The 23,690-nt window shown below is 41.2% G+C and overlaps 1 protein-coding gene across 1 annotated transcript in view; it reads left to right on the plus strand.

The window, feature by feature from the left end:
• Window positions 1-23,690, plus strand: part of OBSCN (obscurin, cytoskeletal calmodulin and titin-interacting RhoGEF) — a 318,398-nt gene that overhangs the window by 275,397 nt on the left and 19,311 nt on the right. The window contains 10 exon segments of the mRNA XM_074282618.1: window positions 2,536-2,704; window positions 4,628-4,709; window positions 7,004-7,204; window positions 11,112-11,172; window positions 14,482-14,559; window positions 17,236-17,408; window positions 18,981-19,007; window positions 20,456-20,608; window positions 21,785-21,830; window positions 22,722-22,802. Of these exon segments, the coding sequence (XP_074138719.1) occupies window positions 2,536-2,704; window positions 4,628-4,709; window positions 7,004-7,204; window positions 11,112-11,172; window positions 14,482-14,559; window positions 17,236-17,408; window positions 18,981-19,007; window positions 20,456-20,608; window positions 21,785-21,830; window positions 22,722-22,802 (1,071 nt within the window).

Raw genomic sequence — 23,690 nt, forward strand, 5'->3', positions numbered from 1 at the left:
CCCATCTCTGACACTTACAAACCATGATACAGAATCTTTTTTTTTTTATTTCTCTGAACCTGTTTCTCCTTCTCTTTAAATGGGAATAATAATTCTTGCCCAGTCTTGTGCCAGAGTATCGTGTAAGGAAGACAAAAAGAGGAAAAGGCAGGTTCCCAGCCTGAGGATGCCCAGTCTACATTTATCAAGGCTAACATTAAACAAAAGCAGCTAGAGGGCACAGTTAAGTGGGACTTCGGGTCTGAAGTTAGAACAACCTGAGTTCAAATCCAAGCTCAGACATTTACTAGCTATATGTCGCTGAGCAGGTCACTTAACCCTATTTTCCTCAGTGTCCTCATCTGCAAAATGACTTGGAGAAGGAAATGGCAAATCCAGGATCTTTGCCAAGAAATCCTAAATCAGGACACAAAGAAAAGAGTGGGACATAACTGAAATGACTGAACAATATTAAACAATAAAGGTAGTATAGAATTACTGTGTGACTACTTGGTGGTGTGGTAGATACTGTGTCAGAGTTGGAGTCAGAAATATCTGAGTTCTTAAAAGACCCTGCCTTTTAAGACATTTTCTATCTGTGTAATAGTGAATGGGGTGAATTATGTAACTGCTCTCAGCCTCATTTTTCTCATCTGTAAAATGGGCTTAATAACAGCACCCACACCAGCTTTCTGAGGATTGAGTAATATACCAAATATAAAGTGCTTTGTAAATCTGAAAGGTCAACTCATATAAATGCTAACTGTTATAACCAGCAAGGGCTTTAGGAGCTCACAGGAGAGAGAGATTCCCACAGGTGGGAGTATTCATGAAGGAAGTGAGATGTGGTAGGGCTTTGAGAGATAACTAACTCTAACAGAAATCATTCCTATTTACACATTTGTTAAGGTTTGCAAAGCACTATCTTCACAATAGTTTTGTAAGTTAGGGAACCTGAGAATTAGCATCCTCAAATTATAGAGAAGGTGAACTGGTTGTGTCCATGGTCAGCCACCCAGCTAGCTTGTAAGTGCTGAAGGCAGGTTTCCCTTCCATCGCTCTGACAGAAAGCAGGGGCAGAGAGCCTAGCAATGAGGGGGAGGTCTGAGCTTTGCCTTTTGGAAGGACACTGAAGAAAGCAGCCTGGCTGTCCTGGAGAAAAGGAGCATCATGAGAAATGGGTCAGAACCACCAACGTGGGACCAGAAACCAGCGCCTTGAACACCAAGACCAGAAGTTTAGGCCTGCTGTGTGGGGTCCTATCCTAGTCCAGATCCTCATTTGTCACCCATCTGGACCATAACAGCGATGTCCTTCCAGATCTTGATGCCTCCCATCTCCTTCCCTTGAGCTCTGTCCTTCATATGCTACCGGAATAATTTTCTTTATTCAAACAGAATTGCTGCCATGCCTTAGCTCCAAACCCTACATTGACTTCCTATTGACTACTGAATGAAGTTCAGATTTTAGCCTGGTCTTAAAAACCTTACACAATTGGTGCTATCCTAATTTTTTCAGCTTTACATGCATCTCCTCCATATATATTAGCCTTTAGCCAAACTGGATTTCCTGTTTATGGGCCTTTACTTCTGCAATTCTCCATCTAAAATATCCCCTCTCTCCTTTGTCTGCTAAAGTCCTACCCTTCCGTGAAAGCTTAACTAGAGTGTTACCTCCCCCCAAAAGCCTTCCTTGAGCTCTTTTTTTGATAACAATCTTTACCTTCAAATCATATTCAGCCCTGTTTGTAGCAATTATATGATTGTTTATTGTAGTTTTCCGTGCTTCCATCTTATTTCCCTACTAAACCTGAGTTCTGTGAGAAAAGGGACCAGATCTTTTCTAAAGTATACATTCTTCAAGTCCTGCACATAGTAGCCAATGAATAAAAGTTTGCCAGACTCGTTTAATTCTGTTTGACAATCATTTATTAAACTTGTGCTATGTTTTAAGGCCCTATGTTAGGTACTTGAAGAGATATAAAGACAAATACAACACAGAACCTGCTCTCCAGGAACTTGCAGTCCAATCAGGGTAAAGGGACCAAGATATAAAAGAGAGGGGGATCAGTAAAGAGGAAAGGTCTCACAAAGAACCAGGTGAAATTTGATGAGGAGGTGAGGAAGAGGGGAAGGAAAAGGGGATGGGGAAGGCCTCTTGGGGTAAATGAGGCTTAAATGAAGCCTTGAAGGAGTAGAAGAATCCCAACTAGTAGAAGGTGGGCTAGGAGAGGAAAGGGGGATAGCATGAGAAAGCCAATAAGAAAGAAGATATCAGGGTAAAAACAGGACAGGAAGTAGGTCAGTTTGGCGGGATTATTCAGTGCACGGAAGGAGAAATATAAGATGCAGTGACTAGGTAGGTTGGAGCTAGGTTGTGGAAGACTTTAAATGCTGGTAACAGTTTCAGTTCTTATACCACCGAATCCCTTAAGGAATTCAAACTCTAGCTTTCCACAGGTTGGGTGAACTCTGGGAATGTGTAAACAGCAATGGAGCACTTGCTGATGGGGATAGAGAAAGAATGGCAGGACTGACGTTGACTTCATACCCCCAGGGCAACACCTTGCTGACCAACAGCCCCCGAGTCTTCCAAGAACAAGAAGGCACCAACTACTCCCTCATCTTGAAGGACATAACCCAGAAGGATGCTGGCATCTACACCTGCCTGGCCAGGAATGTCGGTGGCGAAGTCTTATGCAAAGCAGAATTGCTGGTTCAAGGTGGTGAGTTGGCAGATGTGCGGCAGGAGGGAGTAGTTAAGGCCCAGGGGAGGTCAGCCCTTCCCAAGCAGATCAACTGAATTAAAGCAGGAAAAGTAAGGCCGGGGAATGAAAGGGAATCCAGAGCCAAGGGCATAACTGGAGTCAATTGCATGAGGCAAGTTGTCAGCCAACTCTCATCCTGAGGCAACAATCAGTAATTCAACTCAGCCCTCGATGCACATTGAGCCCAATGGGTTCCCACAAGCTGACCCCTGCCTCTGATGACCAGAACCCCTTACCCAGAGAAGCCACAAGTTAGATAGAACCGCAGGAGCTATTTAATCCAACCTGTATCTGAACGGACATTTCTTCTGATAAGGAATTATCTAGCCTCCTCTCAGAGAGCTCCATTAATGGGGAATCCACTCTCTATTTCTCCCTCTTGAGGCTACTTTTTTTTAATGGTTGTACATTTTATGTTTGTACAATTCTCATCTTTTAAAAGTTATTGTTTGGGTTTAGCATTTTACAAAGAGCCAAAAACCTGTCCTGCAGCCTTCACCCATTTTGCTGTCCTCTTGGGCCAAACAGAATTAATCTGGTCTCTCTTTCATATGACATCCTTCAGACTTGACACCAGCTCTGGCACTGCCCATAAGATGTCTCTTTGAGTGTGGCTTGCACCATCTTAGTCACCTCCTCTTTATACTTTCCAGGGCCCCTTGACAACATCTGTCCTTCCTAAAAGGTTGCCAAATCAAATTGTATGCTCTAGCTGTGATCTAACTGAAGCAAAGCAAACAGAAGCATCAAAACCTTCAGTCTGGACATGGCATCCTCCTTAATGCAGTCCAAGATAACATGAGTCTTCGGGTTTTCATTTATTATCATTTCATCCATCTTAAGTGATCTCATTGCTTCTTTAGTCTTTCTTTTGCCCCAGAAAGAGCTTTTAAAAGAACTTTTAATTGTCTTTAGCCCTTATTACCAGACTCAATTGATTTTGGATGCTAATACACCTAACATTTTCATCATTCACGCTTGCAAAACTGTGTGTTCCATATTTTTCTCCCTCTATTCCCATGTCCCCCCCTCCCCTAGACAGCAAATAATCTAATATAGATTAAACATGTGCAATTTTTCTAAATATATTCCCAAATTTATCATGCTGCACAAGAAAGATCAGATCAAAAAGGGAAAAAGAGAAAACAAGCAAGCAAACAACAAAGATGAAAATACTATGTTCCACATTCAGTCCCCACAATTCTCTCTCTGAATGCAGAGGGCTCTCTCCATCACAAGATTATTGGAATTTCCATGAATAAACTCATTGTTGAAGAGAGCCACGTCCATCACAGTTGATCATCATATAATCTTGTTGTTGCTATGTATGCTGTTCTTTTGGTTCTACCCAGAGACTTGAGTTCTAATCCTCGTTGTACCACTCTCCTATTGTGTGGCCTTGAGCTAGTGAACCCCGCCTCCCCCAGTTTCAATTTTTCAACTATAAAATGAGGGATTTTAAGAAGAGGCTCTTAAAGGTCCTTCTGTCTTTATCATTCTATGATCTGTTTTCTAAGGTCCTTTCCAGGTTTTTAAATTTTTGTGCTGTCTATTCAAGACCCCTTTCAGTTCTGACATCCTATGATTCCACATGGTGACGGAGAGTGTCAAATGCTCCAGAAAGCCCGAAGAGGGCACAGACTTGACAGATGCTGTGGGACAGAGAGGACCCAGTAATGTGGCAGCACAGTTCCAGGGCTTGGGGACCAGGGGTCTTTGGGACCCAAGGCTGGGAATGGATTGAGATCCTTCCTCTTCCTGCCCAGAGCCCAGTAAGGTAGCGATTATTATCTGGAAGTTAGATGGGGAGAACAGAAAGCCTGCAAACATTGGAGCCCAATTCCCTGTCTTACTGAATTTCTTCTCTTTTATTCGACCAAGGTGAGCCTGAGCAGGGAGCGGAGAGACAGAGTTACCGAAGGAAACTCCACTCCTTCTACGAAGTCAAGGAGGAAATAGGAAGGTAACGAAGGCTCCCGGACCTATGAGTTTCATAGAGTTTCTGAAATGCTAAAGGAGCTGCCTCCATTTGTAAAGGCTACCTTTCTCCAATTAGGAAGGGTGGTGGGGTTCCCTAAAAACTTCCCTTCTGACAAAGATACGGGATGCGGATACACAGGGAGGTGGACAGTGGGAATACAGTTAGAGAAGTTAAATTCTTATATAGTCAAAGTGTGTTTAGACACTTAGGTTGAGGAGCAGCTAGGTGACACAGTGGATAGAGCACCAGCCCTGAAGTCAGGAGGACCCGAGTTCAAATCTGCCCTCAGACACTTAACACTTCCTAGCCGTGTGACCCTGGGCAAGTCACTTAACCCCAATGGTCTCAGCAAGAAAAAAAAAAAGAAAAGAAATTTAGGTTCAGGATAAATCACTATCCTAGCAGTCATGGAAAGAGCCTGGGCAGGAAGCCAGGAGACTTTGGCCTCAGTCCCATCTCTGACACTAAACCGGTGTTATGGAAAGAGCTCTGAATGTTAGAGTCAGGATTGCTGAATGTAAGTTCAGGCTCTGACCTTGACCTTTGACTTCTGAAATTATCCTTAGCCAAGTACTTTACTGCTCAAGGACTCAGTTTCCTCTTCTGTAAAATGGAGTCAGATTAGATCCCAAAAATTCTGTCTAGCACTAGCATTTTAGGTCAAATCAGCTCCCAGCGACTCACTTTCCTTATTTGTGAAATGTGAACAATAAAGTCTTCCCAGTTTGCTTAATAGAAGTGTTTGAAGGTCAAGTGAAATGGTGGATATAAAAAAATGCTTTGAAAAATACGAAATCCTATAGTATTCATGATTATATATGCATTTAGATTAAGATCCCCGAATCTATGATGGAATAAAGAATGACTTACTGTTCTCAATCTCTTCTGGCAAAGATAACATAATGCTGGTTTTGGAGTCAGGAAGATGTGAGTTCAAATACAGCCTCTCACACTTAACTAGTTACATTACTATGTACAAGTCACTTAAGAACCTCAGTTTCCTCATCTGTAAAATAGGAATAATAGTGTCTGTTGTACTTACATCACTTAACTTCTTAGTGTCCAAAGCAAGTCTCTAAAATTGCCAGTGGTATGGATTCCATATCAGGAGCTCCCTATACCAATTGAAATCATAGCCCAAAAAACCCAGCAATCTCATGGGGCTGTTGTAAGGTATAAACAAGATTACATAAAGTGATTTATAAGTTTTAAAATGCCATAGATAGGCTAGTTATTATTACCAAAAAAAAAGAGTTTTGGTTACAGCCAGACAGATTTTAATCAGAGATACACAAGAATACATCTTTGTTCTTTTTAAAACATTCATGCACTCAACACATTTTTCCTATAAATATTAACTACCTATTATATACAACGTCCTATCTTTGTGTTAGAAACATAAAAATAGATATAATCTCAGTCCTGAGGACTGAGCTTCCAATCTAGTGAGGAAAAGACATTGTTGTTGTCCAGCTCCTACTCTTCATGACCCTTTTGGGGTTTTTCTTGGCAAAGATATTGGAGCGCTTTGCCTTTTCCTTCAGTTAATTACAGATGAGGAAACTGAGGCAAAAAAGGATTAAATGAAGTGCCCAGGATAACACAGCGAGTGTCTGAGGCCAGATTTGAACTCAGGATTGATGAATCTTCCTGATTTCTGACCCAGAATTCCATCCACTGTACCACCTAGCTCCCCAGAAAAGACAAAAACAGAAATTATTCATAATGGGAGAATAAATTAAAAATACTAGGTAAAGGTCCAAGCAAACACCTGGAGGGTGACCAAGGAAGGCATCAAGGAAGAAGTGGTTCTAGGACTCAGAGATTCAGGCTGAGAAGGAGAAGCGGTCAGAGTGGATCCCGTTCTAAACCTGGGGAACTGAGAGAGCAAAGATACAGTTGTGAGAGAAAGTAGGATATGAAGAGGGGTGGAGAACAGTCTGCTTTGGGTGTGAGTGAGTACATGAAAAGGAAGGTTGGAACCAGATTGGGTCAGAGGCCATACTTGGGAAGTCAGGTTCAGTGCTCTACATTTTATTCTGCAGGTAATGACAACGCACTGAAGATTTGGAAGTGAAATAGTTATCTCAAGAAAGGGCAAGAGAGATGTGGCACATAGGAATCTCTTTAGCCAGACTCTCTTGTCAGGGATGGTTTCAGACCATTTCGCCAGGGTAACAAAGAGCTGAACAAGACAGCCCTTCAGCTCCTTTTCCAGTACGATGACCTGACCTGTAACAATCCCAACCAACATTATCTGATCTCTCTTTGCCTAGGGGTGCTTTTGGCTTTGTGAAGAGGGTTGAGCACAAAGGCAATAAGGTATCCTGTGCTGCAAAGTTCATCCCTCTTCGGTCCAAGACTCGGGCCCAGGCATACCGAGAGCGGGACATCCTGGCTACCTTGAACCATAAGCTGGTCACCCAGCTCCTAGATGAATTTGAGACCAGGAAAACACTCATTTTGATCCTGGAACTGTATCCTTTTCCCATTGATGCTGGAAGTCTTCCTCCATAGTAGGTTCTGTCTTGTATTATAATCAAGCACTGGACTTGCAACCAGAAAGCAAAAGTTCAAATCCTGCCATTTATTCATAATGTGACTGTGGGTAGATAAGTCATTTCAATTTTCAGTTTTCTTTCTCTATAAAATAAGGAGTTTGGACTAAATGATCTTTGAGGTCTCTCTATTAGCATTCCCAGCTCTGAATTTTTTTATGTCTTAAATACAATTTAATTTAATTCAACAATTCAGTAAACAAACATTAAACACTTGCTATTTTTTAAATTTTTTATTAATTTTATAATTATAATTTTTTTGATATTACATATGCGTGGATAATTTTTTACAACATTATCCCTTGTACTCACTTCTGTTCTGAATTTTCCCCTCCTTCCCTCCATCCCCTCCCTTAGATGACAGGTAGTCCCATACATGTTGAATGTGCTATCGTATATCCTACATACAATATATGTGTGCAGAAGCGAATTTCTTGTTGCACAGGAAGAATTGGATTCAGAAAGTAAAAATAATCTGGGAATAAAGACAAAAGTGCAAATAGTTTACACTCATTTCCCAGTGTTCCTTGTCTGGGTGTAGCTGTTTCTGTCCATCATTGATCAACTGGAACTGAATTAGATCTTCTTTATGTTAAAGATACCCACCTCCATCAGAATACATCTTCATACAACATTGAAGTGTACAGCGATCTTCTGGTTCTGCTCATTTCACTCAGCAACAGTTGATGTAAGTCTCTCCAAGCCTCTCTGTATTCCTCCTGTTGGTCATTTCTTACAGAACAATAATATTCCATAACCTTCATATACCATAATTTACCCAACCATTCTCCAACTGATGGACATCCATTCATCTTCCAGTTTCTAGCTACAACAAAAAGAGCTGCCACAAACATTTTGGCACATACAGGTCCCTTTCCCTTCTTTAGTATTTCTTTGGGATATAAGCCTAGTAATAGCAATGCTGGGTCAAAGGGTGTGCACAGTTTGATAACTTTTTGGACATAGTTCCAAATTGCTCTCCAGAATGGCTGGATTCTTTTACAACTCCACCAACAATGTATCAGTGTCCCAGTTTTCCCACATCCCCTCCAACATTCATCATTATTTGTTCCTGTCATCTCAGCCAATCTGACAAGTGTGTAGTGGTATCTCAGAGTTGTCTTAATTTGCATTTCTCTGATCAGTAGTGATTTGGAACACTCTTTCATATGAGTGGATATAGGTTCAATTTCATCATCTGAGAATTGTCTGTTCATATCCTTTGACCATTTATCAATTGGAGAATGGCTTGATTTCTTATAAATTAGGGTCAGTTCTCTATATATTTTGGAAATGAGACCTTTATCAGAACCTTTAACTGTAAAAATGTTTTCCCAATTTGTTACTTCCCTTCTAATCTTGTTTGCATTAGTTTTGTTTGTACAAAAGCTTTTTAATTTGATGTAATCAAAATTTTCTATTTTGTGATCAATAATGATCTCTAGTTCTCCTCTGGTCATAAATTCCTTCCTCCTCCACAGGTCTGAGAGGTAGACTATCCTCTGTTCCTCTAGTCTATTTATGATCTCATTCTTTATGCCTAAATCATGGACCCATTTTGATCTTATCTTGGTTCTATGTTAAGTGTGGGTCCATATCTAGTTTCTGCCATACTAATTTCCAGTTTTCCCAGCAGTTTTTGTCAAATAATGAATTTTTATCCCAAAAGTTGGAATCTTTGGGTTTGCCAAATACTAGATTTCTATAGTTATTCACTATTTTGTCCTGTGAACCTAATCTACTCCACTGATCAGCTGGTCTATTTCTTAGCCAGTACCAAATGGTTTTGCTGCTTTATTAAACACTAACTATTAAATAAAGTATAAGACACTAAACTAGATACTGATTTTATAAAGAGAAAAGAAATGGTTTATGCCCTCAAGAAACTTTATCGGGAGGATTTGTGAAAACATAAGTAAATCTAAGGTTATAAAGGAAAGAATAATTAACAGTCAGGAGGATTTGTGAAAACATAAGTAGATCTAAGGTTAAGAAGGAAAGAATCATTAATAATTGGGAGGATTGGAGAAAGCCTCACATGGAAGGGATGCAGTACTAGAGCCAGGTGCGTCTTGAAGGAAGTTAGAGATTCCAGAGTCAAAAGTGAGGAGAGAGTGATTCCAGATGTGAGAAGAAAGACAGGGATGGGGAAATGGAATGTTGGTGTGTTTAAGGAACAATCAACAGGTTCTTCGAGCACTGCCATTCTATTAACACTGTTTTCTGTGACTTTAAATGGGAAGGGAGATACATATTATGTATCTCACACGTTCCCACGTTCATGGGGCTAATTGAGGCAATCATATCCCTGCATGCCTGATTTGTGTTTGCAGATATGAAAATAAAACATGTTTTTGGTGTTTTTTTTAAATTCCTAAAAATCAAAGATCTATTAAATTGTCAATCTCCTCATGCTGCCCTAAATTGAAATTCTCTTTATAGGATTGGAAATTTAAGATTGGCAAATCTTCTTAGGTATTGTCAGAAAATTCTTCTGCTTTCTTCCAGTAATGGTATCTTTGAGGGTCAGTTATGGTCTTGTGGAAAGAACTCTGGGTGTGGAGCAGAAGAACTAGATTTAGATTCTGACTTGGCCACTTCCTAGCTGTGTGACCTTGGGCAAAGACATTTCCTTTTTCTGGCCCTCAGGGTACTAGACCTGGAGGCAACTCAGTAATACAGTAGTCAGAGCACTTGAACTGGAAACCAGCCAATAACATGATAGTCAGGGTATTAGACCTGGAGGAAGCTCGGTAACCTGTTGAAGACCTAAGCTTAAAAATGCTAGGGTCTCCCATTTCATCCAGGACCATCTCCACTCATCTTGATCTATATCTTGTCACTGGACCCAGGTGGCTCTGGAGGGGAAAGTGATGCAGATGACCTTGCACAGCTCTCCCTCTCTCCAATCCAATTCACTTGTATGTCATGGTATCACCTCCGTGATGTCATGATCCCCTTCCAGAATGAAGGACCAACATGGTAGTCAGAGTACTAGAACTGGAGGCAATTTGGTAATATGTAGTCAGAGTACTAATCCTCTAGTTAGGAAGACTAGAATTCAAATCCAACCTCAGCTATTCATTCAGTTGTATAATCCTGGGCAAGTCATTTAACCTGTCTCATTTTCCTCATCTGTAAAAATAGCTGGTTCATTCACAAGTGGGTTATTGTGAGGATAAAATGACAGTATTTGTAAATGTTTAATGTTGATATTGATGAAATACTTTGCTAACCCCAAAGTACTAAATGATATATGCTAGCTATTAACTTCTATTAAGATAATATGGTTGGATTCCATTACTTCAAAAGTCTTTTCCAGTGCTAAATCATGCAATCTTAGAAGTCACTTCATCTCTCTGGTGCCTTGGTTTTCTCAATTTTAAAATAAGGACTTAGCCCTAATTTCCTGGCAGAGTTGTTTATAAAATGAAATGATGCATCAAGAGTTCTTTATTAATCATAAAACACTATAGAATATCATCTACATTTGTTATTACTACTACATCACTTTTGAATGAACCATGTCACTTTATTTCTGTTCTTTACTCATGTCTGATTCCGTGTAAGTCCAAGGGGTTTTCTTGGCAAAGATATTGGAGTGACCATTTCCTTCTTCAGTGTAATCCCTTTTTACAGATGAGAAGCTGAAGCAAAATAAGGATTAAGTGATTTGTCCAGACTCATATAACTAAATTAGGGTCTGAGATCTGGATTTGAACTCAGATCTTCCTGGCTCAGGACCTGGTACTTTAGCTACTGCACCACCTAGCTACCTCAACTTATTCTCTCACCACATCCTGATTTTCCTTGACCACAGTCTCAGGTGTTCCTCTGAAGAACTTCTGGACCGCTTATACAAGAAGAATGTAGTGACTGAAAATGAGGTAATAAACTTCTCTTGGTCAGCTGTGACTTTCTTCCTCTCCCTAGCTCCTTCCCCCTCGCCCACACTAGTCTCCTGAAAGCCTCAGCTAAGGAGATGGAAAAAGGAGGAGTGGGCAGGATGAATCATCCGGGAGCTGCCGTCTCTTGGGGCCATTAAGCTCCGAGTGGGTGGCTCCACGTGAGGTTGCTTTGCAGCCCTGGCTCTGAAGACTGGTGCGTGGAGAGAATCCAGGGGCTCACGTGGTGTTTGTTCTCTGTGTTCTCTCATGATTTCGTTTGTATTGCTTTTGAGACGTTCACGGAGTGCTGGCATGGAACGGGGCCAGAATACAATAGGACAAGGAAGCTAGGAAGCCAAATCCATGAAAAGAGACAGAAGTTTGAGCTAAGGGACAAACTAGGCAGGGTTTTATATCTAGGAATCTCAAATCCTCCCTGGGATTGATGGAGCAGAATTACAGACTCACATGTACTTTTAAAAGTTCAGTTGCCCTGAGACTCTCTCAAAAAGATTTTGTCATTATAGAACTGGCTAATATTAAAGTGTTATTGAATATAAAATTACCTAGTACTAGAAGCTTGATATAGCCACTGTCCATAAGATGCCCCCAGAAGGGGAGATGAAATACATGTATGCACAGCTTATCTTATCCAGGTAACATTTCTTACCTGGACAAGGATCTTCTTTATAAATCCCCCCCCAAGAGGATGTTTAATCATAGCTTAAAGACTTCCAATTAAAGGGAGCTAGCTACTTCCCATGGCAACTCACTTGACTTTCCGGCAGCTGCTAGGATTTGTTTCTTGATTAACCATGAAATAAATACTAAGGGGACATAGAAAGGTTATTTTGTGTCTTTAAAAACAATCTATGCATGTCCCAAGAGTTATGGTTTCTTCATTTTTACTAGTGAAGACTGTGGTTTCTACACACCATAGTAGACTGTCTTCATGAGAAGTTTTAACCAAACTTGTCATCTGGGAGACTGCTTGCTGACAGAGCCAATGAGCATTTGACTTGGCTAGTCTTCAGATGACAGGCCCATGTTCCATCTCCTGGGAACAGACTCAAGGCTTTTCTAGTGTGTGAGTTTATGCCTTTAGGATCCAGATCTGGACATAAAAGGAGGATGTAGAATACTATAAAGCAATATTTCAAAATATCCTTAATTGTATCTTTCTACATGTTGGCTGCTTACCTTTAATCCAAATTCTGAAGAAAAAACTGCTGTAGTTGACTCAGAGAAGTTGCATTTCTTCAGAGTACAACTAAATCAGGATGAAGAAGGGTCGAAAGATGAGGATGTAAACCAGTGTTTAGATAATAAAGAGTGCAAGAAAATAGGTAAAGGGAGAAGAGAAGAACAAGATACTCAGGACTACTAGATCATATAATAGATATAAGATTTTATTTCCTATAAAGGCTGAATCTGTGTCTCTTGAATAACTAATTACCCCTCATATGCTATAAAGTAAAGAGAATTCACAAGTGCCAGAAAGTGTGAGAAAATTCACTTGACCCCAGAAAAAAGAAATGCATTGTAGTAGTCAAGAGCATCTTGCTGAGGGGTACAGAAGCAATTCTAACCATAAATCTTAATTTCTTCTTAGGATATATATGTTTGGAATAATTGAGGACTTAACCAAAACTTATCAATCCTGATGGCCAGTGTTCACTTAAAGTGATTCATGTAAGAATGAATAATATCAGAAAAAATCTAAAAAAGATTATCTAGGTGTGGGTAGAAAAACAAAAGGATTTAGAGACATAAGACATTCCCATCTCTGTTTCTGATTAAGGGTTAGGACCTTAGAAAACAAAGGATGACATGGGAAAGAAGCATTTGGCTAAAAATATACTAGCAGAGAGCTGAATAAGAATTTATGGATCTGAATCATAGCTAATGATACAAAACTGATGGACCCTTGACCAGGGAGAGAATGCATCTGATGTAGATGGGAAGAAAATAGTTTCCTGCTGTAACCAATAAAAGTTTGAGAGACATAGTTTCTGGGTAATGAATCTTGTTGTTAATTAAGGTTAGCAAAAAAATTAATAAAAATAATGGTCATTGGGCCTTCTCTTGTGAACCAAAGATACATCATTGTGTTCTATTGTTGCTTATAAGCCTTTGGAAGAGTGGGTGTTCCTGACAGATGATTGATTGGTTAAATAATTAATGAAAAGGATGAATATTATAATGAAGTGAATTCTGAGGGGTTAGGGCATATGACTTTGATTATTACTCTCAAACTATCTCCAAACCAGGCACCTCCACCCAAAAATGAAGATGACAAATTGGACTTCCCCATTTGAGTGGATTCTGAACAAGATTGAGGAAAAAGTTAATCCAATTTCATTATTAATCCTATTCTTCTGATGCTGATTTGACCTAGCAGAGAATGAAGGAAGGGAAAAGTCATGGCTCTCCCTAATAGGAAATAGTTATTACTATGAGAGAAATGATTATTATTTCTCTCACCAAAGAAACTGATGGTATCAAGTGGAAAGAAAAGAAAATGACCAAGTGTTACTGAAGAATAAGAAACTATGGAGAGGAACAGATGAGAGTCAGAGCTGGATTTGAATTCTGCCTCACTGCTTGCTAGCCACTGGACTCTGGGCAAATCACTTAATCTCTCAGTCTCTGTTTCCTCATCTGTAAAATGGGGTTGATGGAAATAATAGCACCTTCTCTCCAGAATTGGTGTTAAGCGGGCACTGGACTATGTACTTTATATCTCACTGATTCTCACAACAACCTCAGGCGGTGGGTGCTATAATTATTCCCATTTTACAATTGTGGAAACTGAAGCAAATGGAAGTTAAGTGACTTGACTAGGGTCACACCATAAGTATCTGAGGCTAGATTTGAACTCGGTTCTTCCTGACTTCAGCCCCAGTGCTCTCTCTACTGGGCCACTTAGAAGAGGAGGAAAATATGGGGAGAACTTTGGAGGAAAGATAAAAGGGGGAAAACCAAAAGGGCTGTCCTGGAACGTGTATTATGGCAGGAAGGGTGGGGGATGAACACTGCCCAAAGCTGGAACACAAAAGGGATATAGTTACATTGGGTTACTGTTTTATCCACCTGCAGATCTGAACCTGATACTGGCCAACAAGGAAAAAAACTGATGTGGGAGAGGAATTGAGGGGAACCTCGGGAGAAAGCAAACACGTTGTTTTAGTTCAGGGGAAATAGGAAATATGTCTAACTAAGCATTGTGTTTCCTAGGTGCACAACACTGGGCTCTGCACACAGTCACTCAATGTTCAATAAACGTAAGCTCTGTACTTTTGTTCCTAGGTGAAGGTATACATAAAGCAAATCTTGGAAGGCCTCCAGTACCTCCATGACAATGACATCCTGCACTTGGACATTAAGGTATGGCCTCAATACAAGACTACTTTCCATTGGCCCTTTGATAGGTGAGGAAAGGGTCTTGAAAAGTCCTGTTGGAGCGCTGATGGGAGTAGACATCTGGACCATGAGAATGAAAAAGGCCTCAAAGATCACTTAATCCAACCTTTTTCTTGTAGAGAGGATGCACCACAGGCTCAGATAGGGGAAGGAGTATGGTCCAGGCCATGCACCCAGAATGTCTCAGAAAAGGGACCAGGGACCTGTGCTGTGCTGTGTGTTTTATTGTCTGGGTCGTTGCTCCCAACGACTTCTCCAGTTTGGAAAATTGTTCTAGTAGAGAACCTCGAGGAAAGAACCTTGCAGCCTACACATTGGCCTTACTACTTACTACACGTGGGTCAAAGCCTCCTTCTCCAGGAATGCTGGGTATATCTGTGGGAAGGGGTGAACCTGGTCCTTAGAAGTAGGTTTTCATGCCTTTCCCATAGTATCTGAGACCCAACATGCCACTTAGAACAGAAATTGGGAATGCTTTAATTTCTTTTCTTCTTTTTTTCCCCCCAAACTAGGATGATTTACTTTTGTACTTGAAGTTTTCATTTTGATTTCTTGAAGCGTATTTCTAAAAAACAGGCTTTTAAAAAGCCCATTGTGTTTTTTTAAATTAATTTTTATAATTATAACATTTTTTGACAGTACATATGCATAGGCAATTTTTTTTTACAACATTATCCCTTGTACTCCCTTCTGTTCCGAGTTTTTCCCCTCCTTCCCTCCATCCCCTCCTAGATGGCAGGCATTCCCATACATATTAAATATCTTATAGTATATCCCAGGTACAATATATATGTGCAGAACCGAATTTTGTTGTTGTTGTTGTTGCAAAGGAAGGATTGTATTGGCAAGGTAAAAGTAATCTGGGAAGAGAAACAAAACAAAACAAAACAAAACAATGCTCACAGTTTACACTCATTTCCCAGTGTTCCTTTTCTGGATGTAGATGATTCTGTCCATCGTTGATCAATTGGAATTGGATTAGCTCTTCTCTATGTTGAAGACATCCACTTCCATCAGAATACATCCTCATACAGTATCATTGTTGAAGTGTATAGTGATCTTCTGGTTCTGCTCGGTTCACTTAGCATCAGTTGATGTAAGTCTCTCCAAGCCTCTCTTTATTCCTCCTTCTGGTCATTTCTTATAGAACAATAATATTCCATAACATTCATATACCATAATTTACCCAACCATTCTCCAATTGATGGACATCCATTCATCTTCCAGCTTCTAGCCACTATGAAAAGGGCTGCCACAAACATTTTAGCACATACAGGTCCCTTTCCCTTTTTTAGTATTTCCTTGGGATATAAGCCCAGTAGTAGCACTGCTGGGTCAAAGGGTATGCAGAGTTTGATAATTTTTGCCCATTGTGTTTAAAATGTGTTTTTAAAAGTCCAATTCATTCTGACTTGAGTGTCCAGTAATAGGCCCAGCCCAAGCCTATGTGGCTCATTGTTTGGGGCTTAGAATGAATGTAAACAGCAATTGTTTTCTGTTCTGATCAGAAACTCTTGAGAGTCTAACCCTTCAGGACTGATATCTTTGGATTGGTAAATTGGTCATTTTTTTCTCAATCTTTATCTACCACTTAATCATTGTATGGAGTGTGGGCTCAGACAAATTGAGACCTAGGAGAGACCTTAATTTAGACAGGCCAAGGTCTCCTACAGCATCTTGGGACATCATCAGTCACCTTCACCTTTGTCTTGCTACTGAACTCCAAAAACTCTGAAAGAGTGAGATTGACTCTGTGAAGCTCTGCTTTACTGAAATCCAAATCATGAACAAGTTAAGACATCATTTTCTGATGTTCAGTGAATGTGTTCCTGAATGAAGAATGAACAGTCATATTTATAAAATGTATACAATACTTGGCTGGTGCTTCACTATATTAATTATTATGAAAAAGTGCTTTGTAAATTTTTTAAAACTATGTAAAATCTTTTAATAAGACCAACTATTAGCTTGGACATTGGCTTGTGAAAATTACTTTATGTGATTAGGTGTGAGCTATGTAGCATTATAGAATTTAGAGTTACAAAGGATTTCACAGATCATTAAATCTAACTCTCCTTCATTTGACATGTAAGGGAGCTGAGGCTCAAAAAAGGTAAAGACCTGCAAGCTAATAAATAATTATACTTATTTTAAAGCCAATGTTAACCAGAGAAGAAAGGCATCTCACTGAATCTCTCTCTCCCCCCGCCCCAAACAAAAATCTCCATTGCAGAACCCCCAACAGAAGATCATCCAAACTCTATTTAAATACTTTCAGCAATGTGGGGCTCACTATTTAACAACAACAAAAACCTAGTCTTATTGTTGGAAAGTTTAGAGCAAACAGAATTTTGCCTCCCTCTAAATTCTACTCACTGCACATAGGTCTGCTCTCTGAAGCTAAGCAGAAATGATTTAATCCCTTTTCCCCATGACAACCCTTCAAATGCTTGACGACTGTGACCATATCATCCCTGAATCTTATTAGTCTAGGAGAAACATCCCCTCATCCTTCAATCCTCATATGGCATGGTTTCCTCACCAACTTTATCACCTTCCTCTAAATGTGTTGCAACTTGTCAGTGTCCTTCTGAAAGTAAGTCATATCGTTGACATTCTCTTCTCTTTCTCTATTATCAGCCTCCTAATATCCTAATGGTTCACCCAAGTAGGGAAGACATTAAAATCTGCGATTTTGGTTTTGCCCAAAAAATCATGCCCTCGGAACCCCAATACAGCAAATTTGGCTCACCAGAGTTTGTCTCCCCGGAAATTATTGCCCAGACCCCCGTGACGACCACATCAGATATCTGGTGAGAAGCAATGCTTTGTATTCGCTGATGAACTACCAAAAAAGAGAGATGAAGAAGAGAAAGCATCTCTTGCCAGAGTTTTTCCCTTATGGTTTATCTTTAATGTAATTTAATTCCCCTGTGATGGCACAGCTTCCTTTGAAAAGACGAGGACATTCCAGCTATAGCTCCTTGTGTTGCTCATTAACAATCTCAAATGAGTGGATTTTCATAGTGTTTTTATAAAGCCATAGACAGAGCTAAGAATATTGTTGAAAATGTCTGGAATAACTGACTCAAAGCATGAATCTCCTGCATGACCTCCCTATTTACAAGGTCATCCAGCCTCTCAAAACAGGAACTAGAGGCAGCTCTAGATGCCTTTACATCCATTGTCTTATTTACATACATTATCAGAAGTGACTGGAGGGTAGCAGCGGACTGCGTATTGGCAAGAACATAGAACGTATGTGTTAGTTGCCTCCCCTCCCTCTCCAACAAGAAAAAAGACGAGAACATACAGGGTTCCCATCACCTCAGAAATGGAGTATGCTTCCACTCAGAAGCTACATGTACCCTTCACCCTCACCTCCCACCCCGTCCTGTAGACTTTGTAACTCTGCCAGGAACTTTTGCCCAGGCTCATCTAGGCTCAAACCCAGCACGACGTGATTCCTTTGGCCAACTGAGGAGACAGCCAAGTCAGCAACCATCAGATTTATTCATGACTCAACTCAACACAGCAAAGGAAGCTTCAGGGCCTCAAAGAGCCCGACACCCCCTCCCTCCTCCCAGCTCCCTGTTTAGGACACCCCCCTCACATCCCACCTCCTTCAAATGGTTCTATTAAACCCTCATCGCCTTGACTCCACTCTACCCTTCTCTCATTTCATGGTTGTAGATTTTATCCGAAAATAAGTTCCAGCATTTCATTTTCAAGGGGACTGGGGATGGGATTTAGTAGTTCATAGGCGTAATTGAGCTGCTACCAAAACCTTTAGAAATTATTGATCTCCTTTTTTTAAAACATCACATTTATTTCTGGACATACCTGTCTTATGCCCAAGCCTTTCTTTAAAAAAATAAATAATTTAGACATAGTGCACTCATCTAACAGCAAAAGCACCATTCTATACACTCATATTCTCCACCTCTTTAAAAAAAGTGGGGGGTTTAACAAGACTATTCATTGAGTTTTGGCTGTTCGCATCCCACCCCCATTTCTCCCAACCTGCTCTCCTGTCTTATGGCCTTGTCGTCAGGGGTCGTCTTCCAGAATTAATTGGTACCCGTTGTTGCTTCCTGATTGAGGCCATCTTATCCCGGAGCACTCATAGTATCCCATTTAAATCTTTAACCTCAGGATATTAACCATTAATAGGGATGCCCATTCGCTTGTCCTGTCTGGTCCTGGCCTACCTTACTGATTCTGCTTCTGATAGCTATGAGTTCTTTGGCTTCCACTGGCTTACCTGTTGTTGCTTTCATTTCCAAGTTTCATGTGTGTTGTGTTCCCCTGGTCCCAGCTTCTCCCCTGGTCCCTTCAGGCCATCCTAAATCACCATGTGACATTGAACTTTTGTTTTTCTACAGGGCTGTTGGTGTCATCACCTACTTAAGGTAACCAATCCTCTGCCTCCTAAATTCTCAATCTCTTGTCTTCCAAAATCATCAATCCCTTCTCTCCCAAGGTCCCCCCTTTCTCAAGTACCCATTTCCTTGTCTCGCAAGGCTATCAGTCTCTTTTTCCACCAAGAGCCAATTTTATGTCCCAAGGCATCCTCCTCTCCTCTCCTACTTCTTCAGAAAGAATAAAAGGTAGGATGCCCATAGACATCCTGATTAAGGACAGTGAGTGAGTTCCAGACTGACCTGTGCCTGCTTTGAGTATTTCTTCAAAATAAACAATAAACCCCAAAATTCCAACTAGTGGGACAGTTTGACAAAAACTGTTGGGAAAACTGGAGAATATTGGCTTCTCTTGCCAGCCCCCAAACCAACTAGAATTGTAAAATCGGAAAACAGCATTTAGGGGATTCTATGAAATTTGGAAGCCTGTATTGGGAATATCACCCATTAAGGATCATTGACTGGAGAAGTCAGGAAGGCATGTGCCGTCAGCCTGCACCATCATGGTGGATATCTGAGACAGTTACCTCAGGGTTTAAGGAATAGTGTGAGAAGGAATTCAATCTCCATCTCTGCTAGCTTTGCATGGAACATGGTTCCCCAACCAAAAGTGATCCCTAACTCAGGCCAGAGACTGACTGGTCACAGGCTGATTGTGTGTAAGTACAGAACTAGCTGAAGGTGTAGGCAGTGCAATGAATCCACATTTTTTAGGGATACAAGGAAAATCCAGTGGTCCCCCTCTCCCTGTCAAGAAAGTGATAAAAGAATTAACCTATAATATGTATCGTGTAGCCTTATATTATTACCATCCTTAGAAACTAATGTAGGGATCATAAGGGGCAGAAATAGTCTGGAACTTCCAGGAAAAAAAAATAAAGGAAAGTATGAAGGAAAAAAAGAAGAGTCTTGATCCTGACAAGTGTCATCCCTAAGTTATTATCAGCTAATACCATTTTCCTCACTTTACATTTTTGGAAGGATTAATCTAATGGGCAACTGTATTGAGGACAAGAACAGGACATTAAAAAGCAGCCTGGAAGAGTTTAGGATTTTTTGGTTTTTTAAGGGTCTGGGAATGTTGGAAAGAAGGTAATTCTGGGTAGGGGATCTGGAAAGATATCATGTCACACCTTGCTGAATAATGAAAAAATGATCCCTAGCAGCTAATGTAAATCCCTCCCTAAGGTAACCAAGAACTCTGTTCATCAAAGAAACCAAGCTCGAGGCATTCCTTCCTCAGGCATTGTGAAGGGCCCAGGTCACCTGCCTCAATTATCCATTAAGTTCATTTCAGGAAGATGTAGAGAAAAATGAAACCAGAGTTCTCCTCCCTACTTATAGTCCTGGCCTGGTCTCTAAACATAGACAAGGTCCATTTGTGCCTCTAAATTAGTTCAATGCTAATGGCAAGATTTCCCTCTCATTTTCTACTTCAGTTTGACCTGCACATCCCCGTTTGCTGGTGAGAATGACCGGGCAACTCTTCTAAATGTCCGGGAGGGGAAGATTTCCTGGACCATCCCCCAGGCTGTCCACCTGAGCGAGGAAGCAAAGGACTTTATAAAGGGGATTCTCCAGCTGGCACCAGAGTAAGAACAGTGCTCTGCACATCCTGCATGACTTCCTATTCCAAATTCTCTCCAAGCCAGTGTTCAGAATCAGAATCCTAAAGGCAATAGGATGTAATAGCTGGGGAGGATCTTAGAACTTGGAATGTCAGAAATAGGAGGAACCATGGAAGACCAAATGTCAGAAATGGGAGGAGCCTTAGAACTTAAAATGCAAATTGGAAAGACTTTGGAACACAGAGTGTCAGAAATAGGAGGGACCTTAAAACATAGAATGAGAGGCAGAGGTGAAAGGAACTGAGAACATAGGCTATATAATCCTGAAGCTGAAAGAACCCTGGGAATATAAACTGTCTGAAATGGAAGCTCTTAATAACAAAGAACCTGGAACATTAGCCCTAACTGGCTATTAGAATAAATACTGGCTATACTAAATGTATTCTTAGTACCAAGAGTGTTGATTGGGAGGGACAAATGCCTAACTCGGCTTCCCAAGAGGAACCAAGGGTCTCAGCTCCCGGACCTTCTGACGTCATCTTTGTGTCCACAGTGCCACTGGGTTCTATGAAAACTAAGAGAAAATTACCTGTGACTGAGAGCGAGGATCACTTTTGACTCTTACAATAGACTCTCAATTTGACATGACCTTGAATCACAGGCTGCCTAGAATGGTCATCTTATCTCCCTTGCCAGTCTATTAAGACAGACAAACTACCTGAGATCATAGATTTAGAGCCAGATGGAACAGTAGAGAGCATCTAGCCCTTGGAGCCTTCTTTTTGTGGATGGGGAAACTGAGGCTGAGAGGGAAGAGATTTACCCAAAGTCATTCAGTAAGTAGTAGTGCTGAGATTTGAACTGAGGCGGGGTTCCTTGATTCCAAACTTAGAATTCTTTCTACTTCCCACTACCTCTTTCTACTCCCAGAAGAGCCCACAGAGTTTTCAGCAGAGTAAATCAATAATAACAAGGCACATTTGCATAGAGTTAAGGGCCACAAAGTATTCTTCACAATGATGCTCTCAGGTAGATAGTACAAGGATTATTGTTCCCATTTTAGAGGTAAGGAAATAGAGGTTCAGAGAATGACTCCCCAGGGATTGCATGTTTGTGTCAGAGCTAAGATTCAAACCTAAATCTCTCCTGTATTCTTTCTGTCACACTGAATCAACCAAATGTCCTTTCTTTGGTTCCTAGGGCAAGACCTAGTGCTTCCAAATGTCTCACTCATCCATGGTTCATGGTAAGTTGATTTGGCTTGGCTTTTACTCCTTCCTTCAAACGCCAGATCCATCACAAATACCTAGAAAGAGACCAAGGGGAGGGGCACTAGTGGGAGCAGAGTTGGCCCCAGGCCAAGAAGGAAGAAGGCCTGTCTCAGAGGCCCTCTCTCCACTGGGGCTTGCAGGGGCCTTCCCCTTCAAGATGGCATCCACAAAGAATAATATAAGAGTAGGTTGATTTCCTTTTGAATCATCAGAACCAAAGCAAAGACTGTAAGCTTCTTCACAAGAGAGGAAAAAAGAGAAGGAGGAAAGAAGAAAAGAAGAAGGAGAAAGGAAAGAAGGAAGGAAAGAAGGAAGGAAGGAAGGAAGGAAGGAAGGAAGGAAGGAAGGAAGGAAGGAAGGAAGGAAGGAAGGAAGGAAGGAAGGAAGGAAGGAAGGAAGGAAGGAAGGAAGGAAGGAAGGAAGGAAGGAAGGAAGGGAAGGAAGGAAGGAAGGAAGGAAAAGAAAGAAGGAAGGAAGGAAGGAAGGAAAAGAAAGAAGGAAATTAAGGGAAGGAGGGAGGGAAGAAGGGAAGAAGAGAGGGAGGGAAGAAGGGAAGGAGGAAGGAAAGAAGGAAAGGGAAGAGAAGGAAAAAAATTGAAAGACTAGCTTCTCTCACTTTGTTATTTTTAATAAGTGGCTCCATTCGCCAGTCTGTGGTCTCAGGACAGAAGAAGCAAAACAGAAGGGTCTTAAAAAGCTCAGCCTCCAAGTACACTGTTTCAACACTCCTTGGTTGAGACCCTGCGGGTGTCCCAAGATGTTCACATTCCCCTCAAGTTAACAATCCGTGCCAGCACTGGGGCCTCCCTCTCCAGAGCCAGCTAGCTCTCACCATTGCCGGATGTTTTGTTTTTTTTTCTTTCCAGAAGCCCTCGGTTCCTCCAGAGGAAGCTCACTTCATCAACACCAAGCAGCTGAAATTTATTGTGACCCGAAGCAGGTGGCAGGTCAGTTGTGTCCTCCCTGGGGCATTACATGGCTAGGCTTTGGTGCTGTCCCTCTCACAGGCCTGGCCAGTGCCCAGGAAGAGGTCATGGGTGGAGGGAACTGAAGTTTATTTTCATTCTCATATTCAGGATAAAACTTCTCTGGTTTACTGTACTGTTTCAAGAGCTAGTCACTTAAGTGAAAGAAGACGAGAATGAACATTTATTTAGCAATTACTGTGTGTCAGGCACTGTGCTGAGTGCTTTACAAATATTATCTGTTTTGATTCTCACAACAGCCCTTCGAGGTAGGTGCTATAATTGAGGCAGAAAGGGCTAAGTGACTTGCCCTAAGCGTCTAAGGCTGCATTTGAATTCAAGTCTTCCTGATTCTAGGACCGGGACTGCATCCGGTGTATCACAGACCATCAGGGCTGGGAGGGCCCTTAGAACAGAGAGCATCACCACTGTGATGGCTAACATTTCTAGAACTTCTAGGGCTTTACATTTCTGAGCTCATTTGGACACGGGATGTGAGTGCTACAAAGGACTTTGGAACAAAAAGTATTGGAATCCAAAGGTACCTCCCCAAGGAGGGTGAACTCCCTACAGGGACTGCAGGGACCCCAAGAGGCACTTTCCACAGATGGGAACAGATTGGCAAACTGTTAGAACATGAGGTCAGGGCTAGAAAAGACCCTCGAGTTGGCAGATAGGATGTCAGAGCTGGGGAGGCCTTTAGAACGCAGAACCTAAGAGTTAGAAAGGACCTTAGAACATGGAGCATAGACTGCGAACACTAGAAAGAAACTGAGAACAAAGAATGCCAGAGCTGGAAGGAAGATCAGAGACCCTCTAGACATAGGTGGGGGCAGCCAGGGGGTGCCGGATTGCACAGAGTATCAGGCC

This window comes from Sminthopsis crassicaudata, chromosome 1 (genome assembly GCF_048593235.1).
Source record: "Sminthopsis crassicaudata isolate SCR6 chromosome 1, ASM4859323v1, whole genome shotgun sequence".
Lineage (NCBI taxonomy): Eukaryota > Metazoa > Chordata > Mammalia > Dasyuromorphia > Dasyuridae > Sminthopsis > Sminthopsis crassicaudata.